Source organism: Juglans regia, chromosome 10 (assembly GCF_001411555.2).
Source record: "Juglans regia cultivar Chandler chromosome 10, Walnut 2.0, whole genome shotgun sequence".
Lineage (NCBI taxonomy): Eukaryota > Viridiplantae > Streptophyta > Magnoliopsida > Fagales > Juglandaceae > Juglans > Juglans regia.
In genome coordinates, this window is record NC_049910.1 from 37,385,600 (window position 1) to 37,398,700 (window position 13,101).

The 13,101-nt window shown below is 33.3% G+C and overlaps 2 protein-coding genes across 5 annotated transcripts; both read right to left on the minus strand.

The window, feature by feature from the left end:
• Positions 1-1,448: 1,448 nt before the first annotated feature.
• On the minus strand, positions 1,449-6,257 carry LOC109000733 (glucose-6-phosphate 1-dehydrogenase, chloroplastic-like). 3 transcript variants are annotated; one of them, XM_018977704.2, is made up of 10 exons: positions 5,706-6,257; positions 4,950-5,140; positions 4,747-4,841; positions 4,530-4,644; positions 3,629-3,834; positions 3,379-3,528; positions 3,143-3,263; positions 2,751-2,980; positions 2,436-2,639; positions 1,449-1,933 (listed from the first exon to the last, which is right to left on the minus strand). In XM_018977704.2, exons 1-10 carry the CDS (start codon positions 5,902-5,904, stop codon positions 1,684-1,686), a joined length of 1,761 nt encoding a protein of 586 aa, XP_018833249.2. In that variant the 5' UTR covers positions 5,905-6,257; the 3' UTR covers positions 1,449-1,683. The 3 variants fall into 3 exon arrangements, with proteins under 3 accessions (XP_018833249.2, XP_018833248.2, XP_035550548.1); XM_018977703.2 differs by having other exon boundaries at positions 4,950-5,143; XM_035694655.1 differs by having other exon boundaries at positions 4,950-5,186; positions 5,706-5,761.
• A 1,243-nt stretch (positions 6,258-7,500) lies between these two features.
• Positions 7,501-12,199, minus strand: LOC109000735 (nudix hydrolase 2-like). 2 transcript variants are annotated; one of them, XM_018977707.2, is made up of 9 exons: positions 12,133-12,199; positions 11,738-11,996; positions 11,227-11,292; positions 10,080-10,217; positions 9,642-9,719; positions 9,507-9,557; positions 9,357-9,391; positions 9,009-9,117; positions 7,501-7,958 (listed from the first exon to the last, which is right to left on the minus strand). In XM_018977707.2, the coding sequence occupies exons 2-9, from the start codon at positions 11,900-11,902 to the stop codon at positions 7,734-7,736; spliced, it is 867 nt and encodes a 288-aa protein (XP_018833252.1). In that variant the 5' UTR covers positions 11,903-11,996; positions 12,133-12,199; the 3' UTR covers positions 7,501-7,733. The 2 variants fall into 2 exon arrangements, with proteins under 2 accessions (XP_018833252.1, XP_018833253.1); XM_018977708.2 differs by lacking the exons at positions 11,738-11,996; positions 12,133-12,199 and adding an exon at positions 11,565-11,642.
• Positions 12,200-13,101: the final 902 nt, after the last annotated feature.

The window sequence follows — 13,101 nt, forward strand, 5'->3', positions numbered from 1 at the left end:
GAGATTTTATTCTTTCTCGTTTGATTTTTTTCCCTTATTGATATGACACTTTAAGTGTGGAAAAAAAAAAAAGAAAAGAAAAGAAAAAAAAGAAGAAAGAAATAAGATGCCAATTGCTTGCCCCCTCTCTCTCCCCCCTTTTCTTTTTTTTTTCCTTTTTGTTTATATATATATATAATTATTCTATTGAATTGAATTTAATTGTATTTTATAGTGCCAAAATCTGAGATGTGGCATGTGAATGTTATCTGTAAAATGCTTTGAGACTGAGTTGAATAAATATTTTGTGATGATGCTTGTAATAGCACGAGCCAGCTGAGAGATGCATTAATGGGAGTAGATTACTATATATGTTTTTGGATAGAGGAACACCAAAAGTCAAAAGAAAAAAAAGTCTATAGATATTAATGGATGGATCATGCCCGCCCAGCTAAAGCTTCAATAGCAAGTAAAGTACACATGACACTACTACTTTGTTCAAGCCTGTAATGTACAAGTACACCAACTTTCTTGAATAAATTATCTGTTCAAAGGTTCATTTCCAAAGCAAACTCTTTGAGATACATGTGCATTGATAATAGACTAGTTAAATATCAATGCAAATTTATAATTTAACTATATGTTAGAAAAAATATCTGTATTGGACTAGCCAATATTCAAAAGCTTAACATGTGAGCTACAGTAAATTAAGCTCTCTATTATTGACGAGTTACTATTCATCATTCATCACATTATTTTATTATTTCATCAACAGCCTCTTCTTTATTTCCCTCGTTCTTCTTTATTATTTTATTATGTTGAAGGAGCAGGATCTGTTGAAGCGGAGATAGCTCATTTGCGCCATGAATTGAAAATGTATGATGCTTTACGATCTGGTGCAAATGGTTAGGGCTCATCTGCTGTCCACAATGTCACACCTTCTTCATATACTTATGCTGCTGCTCTTGGTGCTTCCTTGTCAAGAAGCACAACTCCAGATCCTCAACTTGTTAATAATTTTATTTTTTAAAAAAGTTATTAATTAGATTTGTAAAATATTAAAAAAATTATATATTATTAAAATATTTAATATTTTATTATTATTTAGACTTTAAGATAACTAGTCCAATGTGGACTAATCTAACTATAAATCCATGTTATAGCCAAAAGACAACATTCTAACTAAATTTTAGACCTAGGCCATTGCCAATGCTCTGACCTTCTTCGTTCAAACTGCATGATGCTTCTCATGGGACATTGCTTTGTAGATCTGTTCAAATATCAGCTTCGACGTTGGTTATGCCAATATATATTATTTTGAGCTACTACCCAACATGGCTTACCGCCTAAAGTTCGCGTGTAATCTTCTCCACAAGTACTATGACCAAATATCCATCTAATTCTGTTCAGTGTCTAACAATTACTTCTTCCATACCCAAACAGCAAATCAAATATAAGTAAAAGGGCTTATATAATATACTTATTCGTCTCAGTATTTGTACACTTGTTTTGTAAATTAATGTACAGTAGCAAGCATGTTGCAGAAGCTAAATCTACAACCCTTTTTTAACATGAAAAATCAACTAAACAAATATATATTATACATATCGAAAAAGAAAAAAGTTAAAAGAAACAAGTTTTGATCAATGCTTATCATCATCATCGAATTGCTCTCTAATCACTCAATAGATCATCCCCTACTATCTATTCCTCATAACCAAAATCGCCCCAGCGAACATTGTGCTTTGCAGCAAGATAATGCACCCCAACTGGACCACCACTACCGTATGTGTAAAGCTCTGGAGCAACCTTTTTCTCTTCTAATTCCTTCAATAATGGAGTGAATACTGCCCAAGCTGCATCTAGCTCATCACTTCTAATGAATAATCGCCGCTCCCCTTCAATTGCATCAATCAGCAGCCTCTCATATGCATCTGGTGTCTCTCTTGGATACCTTGACCACCCCAGGTCTTATAAGTATCAGCACATAATTAATTATAGAGGAAGGAAGTATTAGTTTTGCACAAATATTTGTCTCCCATGTGAGTGTATACTCTTTTATTTTTTGGTCAAATACACAATTCATTCCTAAACTACCAGGTATTTTACACTTGACACCTCAAACTATCAAAATCGATAAACTGCTCTCTCAAATTACCATCAAATCGAAGATGGCACCCTCATTACAAATCTGTCCATTAAGATGGCAGAAAACAAATGATGTTGGCATAATTCTTAACCCATGTGTTTTGAGGGTGTAATATGTCAATTTTGATAGTTTGGAGTGTAAAATATTAAACATTTCATAGTTTAGGGGTGAAGAGTGTATTTCACCATTTTTCTCTTAAATTTTTCATTTGCATAAATTTAATATATTACAGAGAGGATATCTGCATTTTGTAAAGACAAAACGGCTTGGTACCTAAAATCAGTTGTTTTTGCTGTTAGTTTATTACCTGGCTTTATAAAGCAAGTTCAGCCCGATACCGCAATCCAATCTCATTCCAAGACCAGGGACCTTGTTGTTGAACTTCAGATATATAGCTTCATCAGGTTCTATGCGAATTACAAGCTCATTTCTTGCTTGATCTAAATCGGTTCCAAACTTCTGATTGTACAAGTTACCTGGAACATTTTTGAACTGAACTCTAATTTCTGCTCTGGAATTTTGATGAAACAACAATTGTTGTTATTATATTGAACACTTTCTACAGTACACAAGGGCATAACAAAGATATGATTCCCCATAGATCTGAGCAGTATTGACCTACCGTTTTGAATGGAGAGCCTTGCCTGCTATCATCAGGAATGGAACTCCATCCCATCGTGCATTATTTATAAAGAGAGTGGCTGCTGCAAAAGTTGGCGTCAGGCTATTCTTTGACACAGTCATTTCATCAGTATAAGCGGGATATGATGTATTGCCATCAGAATCACCCTTATATTGACCTACAACCACATCTTCAAGCTGAACAGGTTTCATGGAACGTAAAACCTTAACCTGATTCAAGGCCATGTTCATTACAGTGTGATCGCAAGATGGGCTACAGTTTAGCTTTAAAGTTGAAATAGATTTTGTGTAAGTAAACAAAAGCCGTTGAATATTCACAAGATTTGATACTGGTAGACAGTTGGGATCATTTTAAAAGATATGTTTCAATACCTTCTCATTCCTAATGTCCTCAGCATCTAAGCTGACAGGAGTGTCCATTGCAAACAGTGCCAGTGTTTGCAGAAGATGATTTTGCATTATATCCCGGATGATACCATAGTCATCGAAGTACCTGGACGAAAAAATAGCACAGTGAATCAATAGTTTGGTCTACATGAGTGAGAAATTTTGGTTATTAAATGGAATAATTTTTTTTCCAGAGTAGTGTAAGGAAATATTGAACTGACCTGCCTTGTCCCTCTATCCCAAAATCTTCAGAAAAAATCAACTGTACATTGCGGATGTAGTTCCTAGACCATAAAGGTTCGAAAACCAGATTTGAAAAGCGAAGAACCAAGAGATTTTCCACAAGCTCCTTACCCATGTGATGGTCAATTCTGGACAAAGATTAACATGGTCTAAGCTGTGTATGTGCACACGTGTGAATATGTGCCTTAAACTCCATCTCAAGAGCCAAAAATGCAGAAAAGTACATACCTAAATATTTGGTCCTCCCTCAGGTATCCTTTTAAGCCTCTGGTCAGCTCCCTGGATGACTCTGTGTCGTGACCAAATGGTTTTTCAATAATGACTCGAGTCCAGCCGTTTTCTGAAGCAGCACGAGATTTGGCACATCTTGCCACATCCACAAACATGTTCGGTGGCACTGCTAGGTAAAACAGCCTATTTGATAGTCTTCCAGCCTAAAAGAAGCTAAACGTTTACTAGAGGGAATTATATTATAATAGTTTTGAAACACTTGATGAGAGCTTATACTAGTCTATTGCTCTTAAATTCCTAGTATGTTAAAAAAACTCAAGAATAAGAACAAAGAAAGAAAAGACCAAAATCTGGAGCATTATATTTGACATTGAATCCACCCCAAGCCCCCCCCCCACCTTTATCTTTTGTAATGCAAGTCCTGCAGAAGTTAAGATTATCTTCTGCTTTATAGACATTAGTGATGTATTGGTTTCTGATATGCAAGTTTCTACATCCCTATATAGATTTTTCTAAGCATTGCAGTTGGACTTGATAAGAAGAAACATGCATATCATTCTCCAATATGCATATTTCTAACACAAATGGAAGTAGAAGGTAAAATGGCTTCATAGTTTGTTACTCCCACTGCATCATCATAACAAGAAAATTTAGCCTTTTCAGCCAAATCTAAGCAATTTGGATGGATTCATACCAAGCAGTAGCTGCCTAAAAGTGTTTTTTCTCATATTCTAACCTACTTTTCGAATTTCGATACCCAGTACAAAGACAATCCAACTAAAGCCTGGAAAGCTGTTATTAGAAGGCTTGCACCTATTTATATACATAGTCTCAGCCGCAAAAGAGGAATTGAAGAAGATATCCTATATATCTTAATTTTATAAATAATTCATATTACCTCCTTCCCTTTCAGCTTCTTGTGCAATCCCAAGAAATGCTCTTCCGAGCTATATTGACCAGAATGGTAAAAACAACTTTTCAAGAATGCATCTATCTTCTCATTACAATTCTCCCTGTAATCCCTCAAATTAGAGTAATCAGGGCAAAGCACAACATATTTGGTTAAAAAATATATGAACTTAGTTTCTAATAAATTAAGATAAATAAAATAGCACCTCTTGTCAACTCTACAAGTCAGGGTTTTGCTGATCATATTCCTTAGCTCCTCATCGGTCATTATAATCCGAGCATAACCGAATATTGTAAAATTCTGAAACGGTAAAAAATACAAAAAGGAAAACAGATCAGCAGATCTAATGTAAATTACAGGTAAGGCCTATCTTCCAAAAGAATTTCGGAAAGTATCATAGAATTGAACCTCAGGCAAACGATCTTCATTAAAAAGAGCAAAGAGTGCAGGAAAGATCTTTCGCCTAGAAAGGTCACCGGAAGCCCCAATAACAACAATGCTGAGAGTAGTTTCGTCTTTCTCTGTTTCTAAGAAAGGAATGTACTCTTTTTGAGCTGGATTCTCAACACGCTCTGTAGTTCGAGAATTTGCCGGTGCACCTACTCCATAAATCCACTTCGATCTCAGAATTGGAACTTGAAATGACTAGAATACAGTAGAAAATTCGCAAAAAAAATTGAAAATTTATCAAGAAGATCATCAAAGCAGACTACACTAAGCTTTTTTTATATATAATTTTTAATTTTTGAAAAATGCATATAGCTGGATGATCTGGGTCTAACGTTGGACACAAGGAGAACATTTTTGGACGAGAAAGGAGCCGTTCCATTGTCTTACTAACCATCATCATAAAACTTTCCAAAACTGAACTCTTTCCTAGTAGATTAGAAAGATCAGAAATCTCCCAATTAGACTTCCTTGAAGAGCAACAGGGAAGTAACTAAGGAAAGCATCCAACTATCATTATATATACCATTTGCTTAGTATTTAAAACTACTTGTCTATTTCGTTTTCCGAAAATCCAAGGCGTAATTTGCTTTGCTAAAGCGACGCCAAGTATAAATTTGGCTTCGCAAAATATCAAACACATTGTGTACAAGCACAAGGACCGTCATAAAGAAGCAGAATTCCATGTTAAACTAAAGTAGAGGTGCACGAACTCACCAGCCTGCAGAGAAACAGCATTTGACGGCTGAGCATACGAAGCTTTGAGCTCAAAATACTTGTTACGATGAACTCTTGAATTGTTCGTACGATCCGAGATCCCCAACAGCTTTCTTTTTGGTATAGTCCGAGTCTCATAACTGAATGAAGACGGTGACAAAAAGCTATTTGAGGAAGAAGCACTTAAGCGTAAAGCCATGCAGCTGTGTAGACAAAGAAAAAGTGGAAGGGTTTCTTCTTGATAAAATTAAAGAACATTCGTGCAACTCCGATCCAAGGAGTAACGATATAAATGCTGGGATTTTATAATGGTCTTCCTTAGTGGTAGAAAGTAGATAAAAAACTGTATGTCGAAGCCAGTAATTGCGCTTATTGTCTCTACCATACCCTCCATTCTCACCAACAAACCCTGAAATTGTCCAAGATTAGCCAGAAAAACAAAACTGTTTCCTCTCTCTACCACCGATTCTGAGAATCTCATCTGACTTTCAGATGGTATATGGACGTGGCCAAGGCGGCTAACCATCCAACAACTCACTGGGTTTTATCGCTTGTTGGGAAATAATTCTCGTTTCAAAATTTTTGTCTTCCCATTTCCTTCTTGGATATAATTTATAGAAAAATATTACTTTACTCATTTAATTTGTTCTTTCGTTTTGATGAATTTTATTGTTTTTATTTACTTAATAATTAAGAGAGTGATTATTAATATATTGATTTTTTTTTATTTTTTAAAAATATTTTAAAATGATTCAAAAATATAAATTAAAAAAAATAAAAATATCAATTTAACCTAATGGTCACTTGAAACGGTGCTATTCAGATGACAGAGTAACATCGCTCTAATTTATATATAATTTTTTAAAATTAATTATTATAATTTTTTCAAACTTTTAAATAAAAAATAAAAAATAAATCAATTTTTTCAAATTTCTAAATAAAAATTATATTATAAAATTATATTCTAATAATATTTTAATTTTATAATTTTTTTTATTCAATTTTCTTTTTATTTTTCTAAATTTTAAAAATATTTAATTTAAATTATTTTACTATTATTTACATATTATTTTATTACTATTTATAAAATTTTCGCGTCATCTTACTCTTTAAACCATCGAGGGAGCGCGCCTCTGATCAGTCAGATGTCTATCGTCAAGGCTTTGAATTTCGGATGGCCTTTGAGTTTGGATTTTGGCCTTTCTTCCTTTTTCTAGTTTGCTGCTAATTCTTTTTAATTGATTCTTCTAGAGTGTTGAATGTCTTGAAGGGAAGCAGCACACAATATTTTTTTTACAGATAATTCAGATTTACATTTAGAGTAGGAGATAGATAGAGAAATATTTTTATACCTACTCATCTGAACTAACGATCATTCTAAACCAGCTAGCTGCTAATCCTGTTTTTTCTTTCATACAACTCATCTTATCCAATAGTTTATTATAAGAAAATAAAAAGCTAAGAGCTGGTTTGAATTAAGAAATAAGATGAGATGATTTTAAATAAAAGATAAAATTTAAAAAAAATTATTAAATTATTTATTATATTTTATATAAAAATTTATAATAATAAGATGAGATAAAATGAAATATTTTTTTAATTAAAACAGGCCTTTTGAAATTAATTTTGATTGTTAAAAGAGAAGGTTGGATCGAGAGCTCGAGACGCAATGCTCTGATTGTTTACGTTCTGACTCTAATAAATTATTCGGCCGGCCTAACTTTCTTGGGTTGAACCACTGTTTCCCAGCAACTTATATATATCATTGCTAATTGTATCAAATATCAACTACCAGTACCACTTAAAATTTTTGTTTTATTACTTGATACGAGAAAAAATTCATCGAACTTGTTTATTTAATATTACAAGACAGCTGTTTCAATAGAACAAACTGTAACAAGATTTATTTTAATATAATAGCCCAATTATTTTTTATTTTTATTTTTATTTTCCATTTTCATTAAATTGACGTGAGTGAGCTTTGAGGACCCTGTCTGTCATCACTTCCACAGCAAGAGATGGCGTTCGTTACATCGGCATTTTCTGCTTCTGATTATCACAACTTAACTGGTTTTTCAGATCGCCATTGAAGTAAAGGTAGCTTGTTTTGCCAGAGGTTGTTTTTGTAGACAGCGGAGAAAAACTAGCATAGCCCTCCACCTCCGACTTTGCTATGCATATTTTTGCAATATAATTGAAGTTGTCGTGTCCTCTGATAAAAGGTTGAGCTGCGTAGTCCTTAATCGGCATCCACTAAAGAATAAGAATATAAGAACAAAATGAACATTAAGCGCAAGGAAACCTTGTTGGTTGCAATATTTCAGAAACTATTTTCCAATAATTTTCCGTTTACTTCAATACTAAACCGACAGACATCCAATGCCAAGATGATGGGGATATTGGAGATTAGACAGAAGATGGAATGGACTTTTTTCATGTCCTCTGCCAACACATGCTAATGAAAACAGGTACTTTCGGTTTTCATGGTTTTGTATTAATGGCTCTCAATGAGTTACCGGTTTAAACTGAAAAGGCATGCTTGCTGCCCCCCAAGGATACAAGTTACAACCACCATAGGGGAGGGTTCAAGAGTTGATATGCAAAGTATTTTACTGTTCATCATATATCTGTTGAACTCATATCATATCAAGCATGATATGTATGTACTAAGATAAATGCTAGTTTGCCCCCTCAAGTGACTTACCGCTAGTGTATTTGTTTTTGTTTTTATTTTAAATATTTTAAAAAAAAAAATTATTACTAGTGAATTTGTGTGACCTTTTTCCTTAACGTTTAAAAAAATACAAGAAAATCAAAATGCACTAGGAGTACACTTTAGGGGGCAAATTGAGGGGGCCCATTACTAAATTATCAACTACAGGTCTTGACTGCAGCCTATGCTGGAAAGAGAAAAAGGAAACATATTATTGCCATCCTCTAATCCTGAGACATGCTCAGGAGACAGTTGACTTTTTCTCAAAAGTCTTCTCTTTTTTCAAATAAGACTTTGAAAACTGATTTACATTTGCTATTGGTATTGTTGGTACGTTTGGATAGTGAGAAATGTTGAAAAGAGTTATGAATAATAATAATAATAATAATGCAGACAAATACGTAATCTAAAGAGTACTAGCAGTTAGTAGGATTGACAAAAGTTTGAAACCTTATCTGCTTTTATCCAGTACTGTGACTTGTAGATTATCAAATGGTTGTAATTTTTTTCTCAAAGGTCTAGTTCAAATGGTTGATGCAATTATATCTTAAATTAACACTTTTGATCGTATTATTGTTATCAAAATTTACCTTGGCAGCTTCAATCTCTCTATCCTGCTTCTGGATGTCAAAAGAGTGTGGTCGTAACATGCAGACAAAGAACAAATCTGATTTGCTAAAGAATGACTTGTGGCTTTGCCTGTATTGACAGAGAGAACAGGGAGAGAGATGGTAATGAGACCAAAACTAAAAGGTAGATTGAAAACTATGATCAGCTTTTTGAGCAACAAATGGATATAAATTTGCAGATTTCGAGACAGTCAATTTGCCTTTTACAGGGAACTGACGGAAGACTTTCTATTCAGTACATCTAGATAGAACAACAATACCCGCTTGCTTACGCATATTAAATTGGATACTTGTAGGAAATTTTCGTACCTGAATGCTAAAACTTCAACAAATTCCGTCTCAATCTGAAACAAAATAAAAGAAATTAATGGCCTCAGAACTACATCCGCATGCATGTATGTGAATGTCATATAATATTCATTTGACTACTACTCCACCAATTGCACATTAATCACTTACTCCTGTCTCTTCTTTGACTTCCCTGATGGCAGCTGTACAAATATCTTCACCCTGTGAATGGAAAATTACATGCCAATATGAAAATATCTCCTAAGATGTTGTTCATCAAAAGAATCGCACACAAAATGTACTCACTTCATCAACAACACCAGTGGGAAACTTCCACACGTTTGTTCCTTTGAATTTGCCACTATTCTCCTGAACTACAAGCACCTACCATATGATCATTTCAATTTAAGTAGTAGTTCAGAATGTTAAGCCAGCCATCACATCACAGCAATTTCATTCATTGTTTTAGTAGCTAATCATTTCTCGTTCAAAAAATTGCAAAAAACTATCTCATCCAACTATAATTAAGCAACCTTGCAGACCTCTGGGGGTCATTAATGGCTCCCAAATCCCAAGTCTCCATGTTGGGGCGGAAAATCAATTTTATATGACAGCCCAAAAATCAAAATACTAATTAAATACGAAAACATTCAGATATGAGACGAAAAGTAAAACAAGATCAACTCATCCCCCATTGTCAGGATTTCTGAAAACCGGAAATCAATACAAAATAAAATAAAATACCTCTCTTTGACTGTTCATGACGAAAGCACCAATACCCACTCGATGGGAAGCATTTGCAGGGAGAGTATCAGTAGTTTCAGGGATCCAAAATACAAGCATCAAGTAATCTGGTTCAGCGTGGTGATACCTAAATCCTTGCTGTAAAATTTGCAGAAGAAAATTATGAAAGCAAAGCAGAATTTAGATCAATGTTTTGAATATCGTACCGGACGTCGTACCGGTCAAGGTACTAAAACGAAATATTTCGGTACCGGTACCGTTTCGGGATAGCGTTTCAGAGATAACGTTTCGGAATAGTCGATATATAAATAAATTATATATATAAATATATATATAAATTATATTTCAAAGTAATAGTCTATATATAAATAAATTATATATAAATATATATATATATATAAATTATAAATAGTCTAGTCTAAATTAGGAGTTAAAAAATAAATTTGTAGTTTGAAAAAACGAAAAACAAAAATACATACAAGCTGAAATATCAGCCGGTACCGGCCGAAATTTAGTCCGAAATAACCGGTACCGGCCGGTATTTTAACTGGTACGGAACAGATATAATACCTGTACCGGCCAGACGGTCGAAACGAAAAATTTCGACCGTACCAGCCGGTACGATACGAAATTTAAAACACTAATTTAGATCAAAGACTATAGGCATTGAGGGAAGCATTTTTTTTTTCTTTTCATATTTTTTAACATATTTAAATACATTTAAAAAATTTTAAAAATACACTAATTCACTTAAAATTACTTTCTTAATCACTAAATAAAAAAATAAAAAAAAACTTGACCAACAATCAAATGGAGGTGTCAACTTAAAAAGGTCAAGTAGACTTTCTCAATTTTCTATTCGTAAATGGAATTCTTCTATCAAAAGTGTGTTAGCAATCTATAGAATCTTTTAAAAATTAAAAATTAAAAAAAAAATCGCCATAATAATCCCCTCAAGTTGACTGATTTTATTTTTATTTTTTTTTCATATTAAAAAATATTTGAAAAAATAAAAAATTACACTAATAAATTAAATCACTTCTTTAATCACTAAGTTTAAAAAAAAAAAAATTGTTAAGCCGTCAAATTTAGCGTACTTGGGGCAAAGTAGTTTTTTCGGAAAAAACAGAAAAAAACAAGAGTTTACCTTAACTGCAACATCAACGAGATTTGCGTGTTCAATGGGTAATTTGATCCAGATACCCTTCTTCCCCTGATAGTAAAATTAATTATAAATTAAATCATAACACACATACTGGTACAAATTAAGGAGAAATATTTAAAGCTTGAGCATTGAAGAGAAATGTAAAACCCAGATGAAGACAAAGCATTTGTTGAAATGCCTCAATGGGCGTAAACATTTCTGAATGATATTTCCGTAAGATATTATCCTTCATACAGTACATCAGTATTTATAGAAGGCTCAGAATACCAAAACAAATTTACAAGAATATTCTAGAAGATGCTATAGAGGCACGGCCTTGCCATTCTGTTGAGAAGTTTGTTGTGATTTCGGTTGTGGTGGTCTGACAGCAGGTGCGTGCTGTGTAGCTCTGTGTAATGGAGGCAAATATTCTGTTGTGCTAACAAGCATTTACATAAAAAAAAAAAATCATGATAAGGTTAGAAAATATCATGTATATAATTAATGACCTCACCTTTTCCCTCCATTGTGATATTGACGCTTGAAGCAACGGAGCAAAGACCGTAGAATCCATAGGCTTCTCCATGTTTACAGAAACGCCTCCATATAAATCTTCCACACAAGGAAGTAACTCAGTCTGATCATCATGATCATGTTGATGAACTCTATTTTCGGCCATAACTTAATTCGCTACTGATACGAGGAATTACTTGTTGAAACTGAGGAGGAGGAGGATGAGGAGGAGTTTCTGATCAAGAAAGGAAATCCACGACCTGAAGGATTAAGAAGTTAAGAAAGTAATCATGCATGCTGCATAGAGTAAAATATTGGTTACCCCAAAACATGCAACATGAGGTTAAAGATCACAAATTATTGGATAAGGAGGTTGAGGGCGAGATACAATAATACCAAGATGATCACGATCGAGTCGACGTCTGAAACTGAAAGCGATGGAGGGGTCTGTCTGTCTTGTCTGTAAACGAAGATGTTAACCTAAATTAATGCTGAGGCTCTTAATATATATACAAATAGGTTTGATTATTCAAACAGTCACCAGGTACGACCAATTCAGACGGATTCCAGAGACGCCGATGAGGAACTGCAGTCCGGGAAAGACACCCCAAACCTTCCATCAACTTCATGACTATCAATTTACACAATTTCAATCAATATTTTATTTTATTTTTTAAATCAAATTATGCACTGTAAAATTAATTTTTTAAAAGCTAGTGTTTATTAAATATTACAAGATAACATGAATTAAGTGGCGCATGCTCGTTCGCACGCAGTAATTAATTAAAGAAAACTCAAAATAAAAGTCTGGGAATTACATGATTTGCAAGTCTATATTATATCTTATCTCATCAAAAGTCCGACTATTCATAAAACGTGTCTACAATATATATAATATAATGGGCATTAATTCTTACATTTCGATCTAATATTATTTTATCATCTTCGTCATCACCCTTTATCATTACCCCATCACATGACATTATTATTAAAACATTATTTATTATTTTTATCTTATTTCTTAAACATTTGATATCACATTACGGATGCTGCCATGTATGCATTGATACGTCATATTCATCCACCCCCAACTAATTATAATAAATAAATGTCATTGTTAAGTGTGGTGTTCCCCCGTCCCGTAGAAGCCAAGTCATTTACCTCTTATATATATATACTAGTGGTGATAAACGTGCAAAGCACGTTTGCCACATCTATCAAATTAAAAAAAAAAAATAAAATATAACTTTGAATATTAAAATATTTTAATGTATAAAAATAAAATTATTATTTATTTATGTTCATCATTTATTATGAAATTTAAATTATATTAAAAATTCAAATTAATTAGATAATTTTTTTTCT

Bases quoted from the DNA above. Each gene is read 5' to 3' on its own strand.
- LOC109000733 (XM_018977703.2), bottom strand. From the start codon at position 5,904: ATGGCTTTACGCTTAAGTGCTTCTTCCTCAAATAGCTTTTTGTCACCG. The intron at 3,529-3,628 runs GTATGTACTTTT...ATCTTTGTCCAG, and splicing joins AGGGAGGACCAAATATTTAG to AATTGACCATCACATGGGTA. The intron at 3,264-3,378 runs GTCAGTTCAATA...TTTTTCGTCCAG, and splicing joins GGGATAGAGGGACAAGGCAG to GTACTTCGATGACTATGGTA.
- LOC109000735 (XM_018977707.2), bottom strand. From the start codon at position 11,902: ATGGCCGAAAATAGAGTTCATCAACATGATCATGATGATCAGACTGAG. The intron at 10,218-11,226 runs GTAAACTCTTGT...CAAATTTTACAG, and splicing joins TCGTTGATGTTGCAGTTAAG to CAAGGATTTAGGTATCACCA. The intron at 9,118-9,356 runs GTACGAAAATTT...CTGTCAATACAG, and splicing joins GTTGAAGTTTTAGCATTCAG to GCAAAGCCACAAGTCATTCT.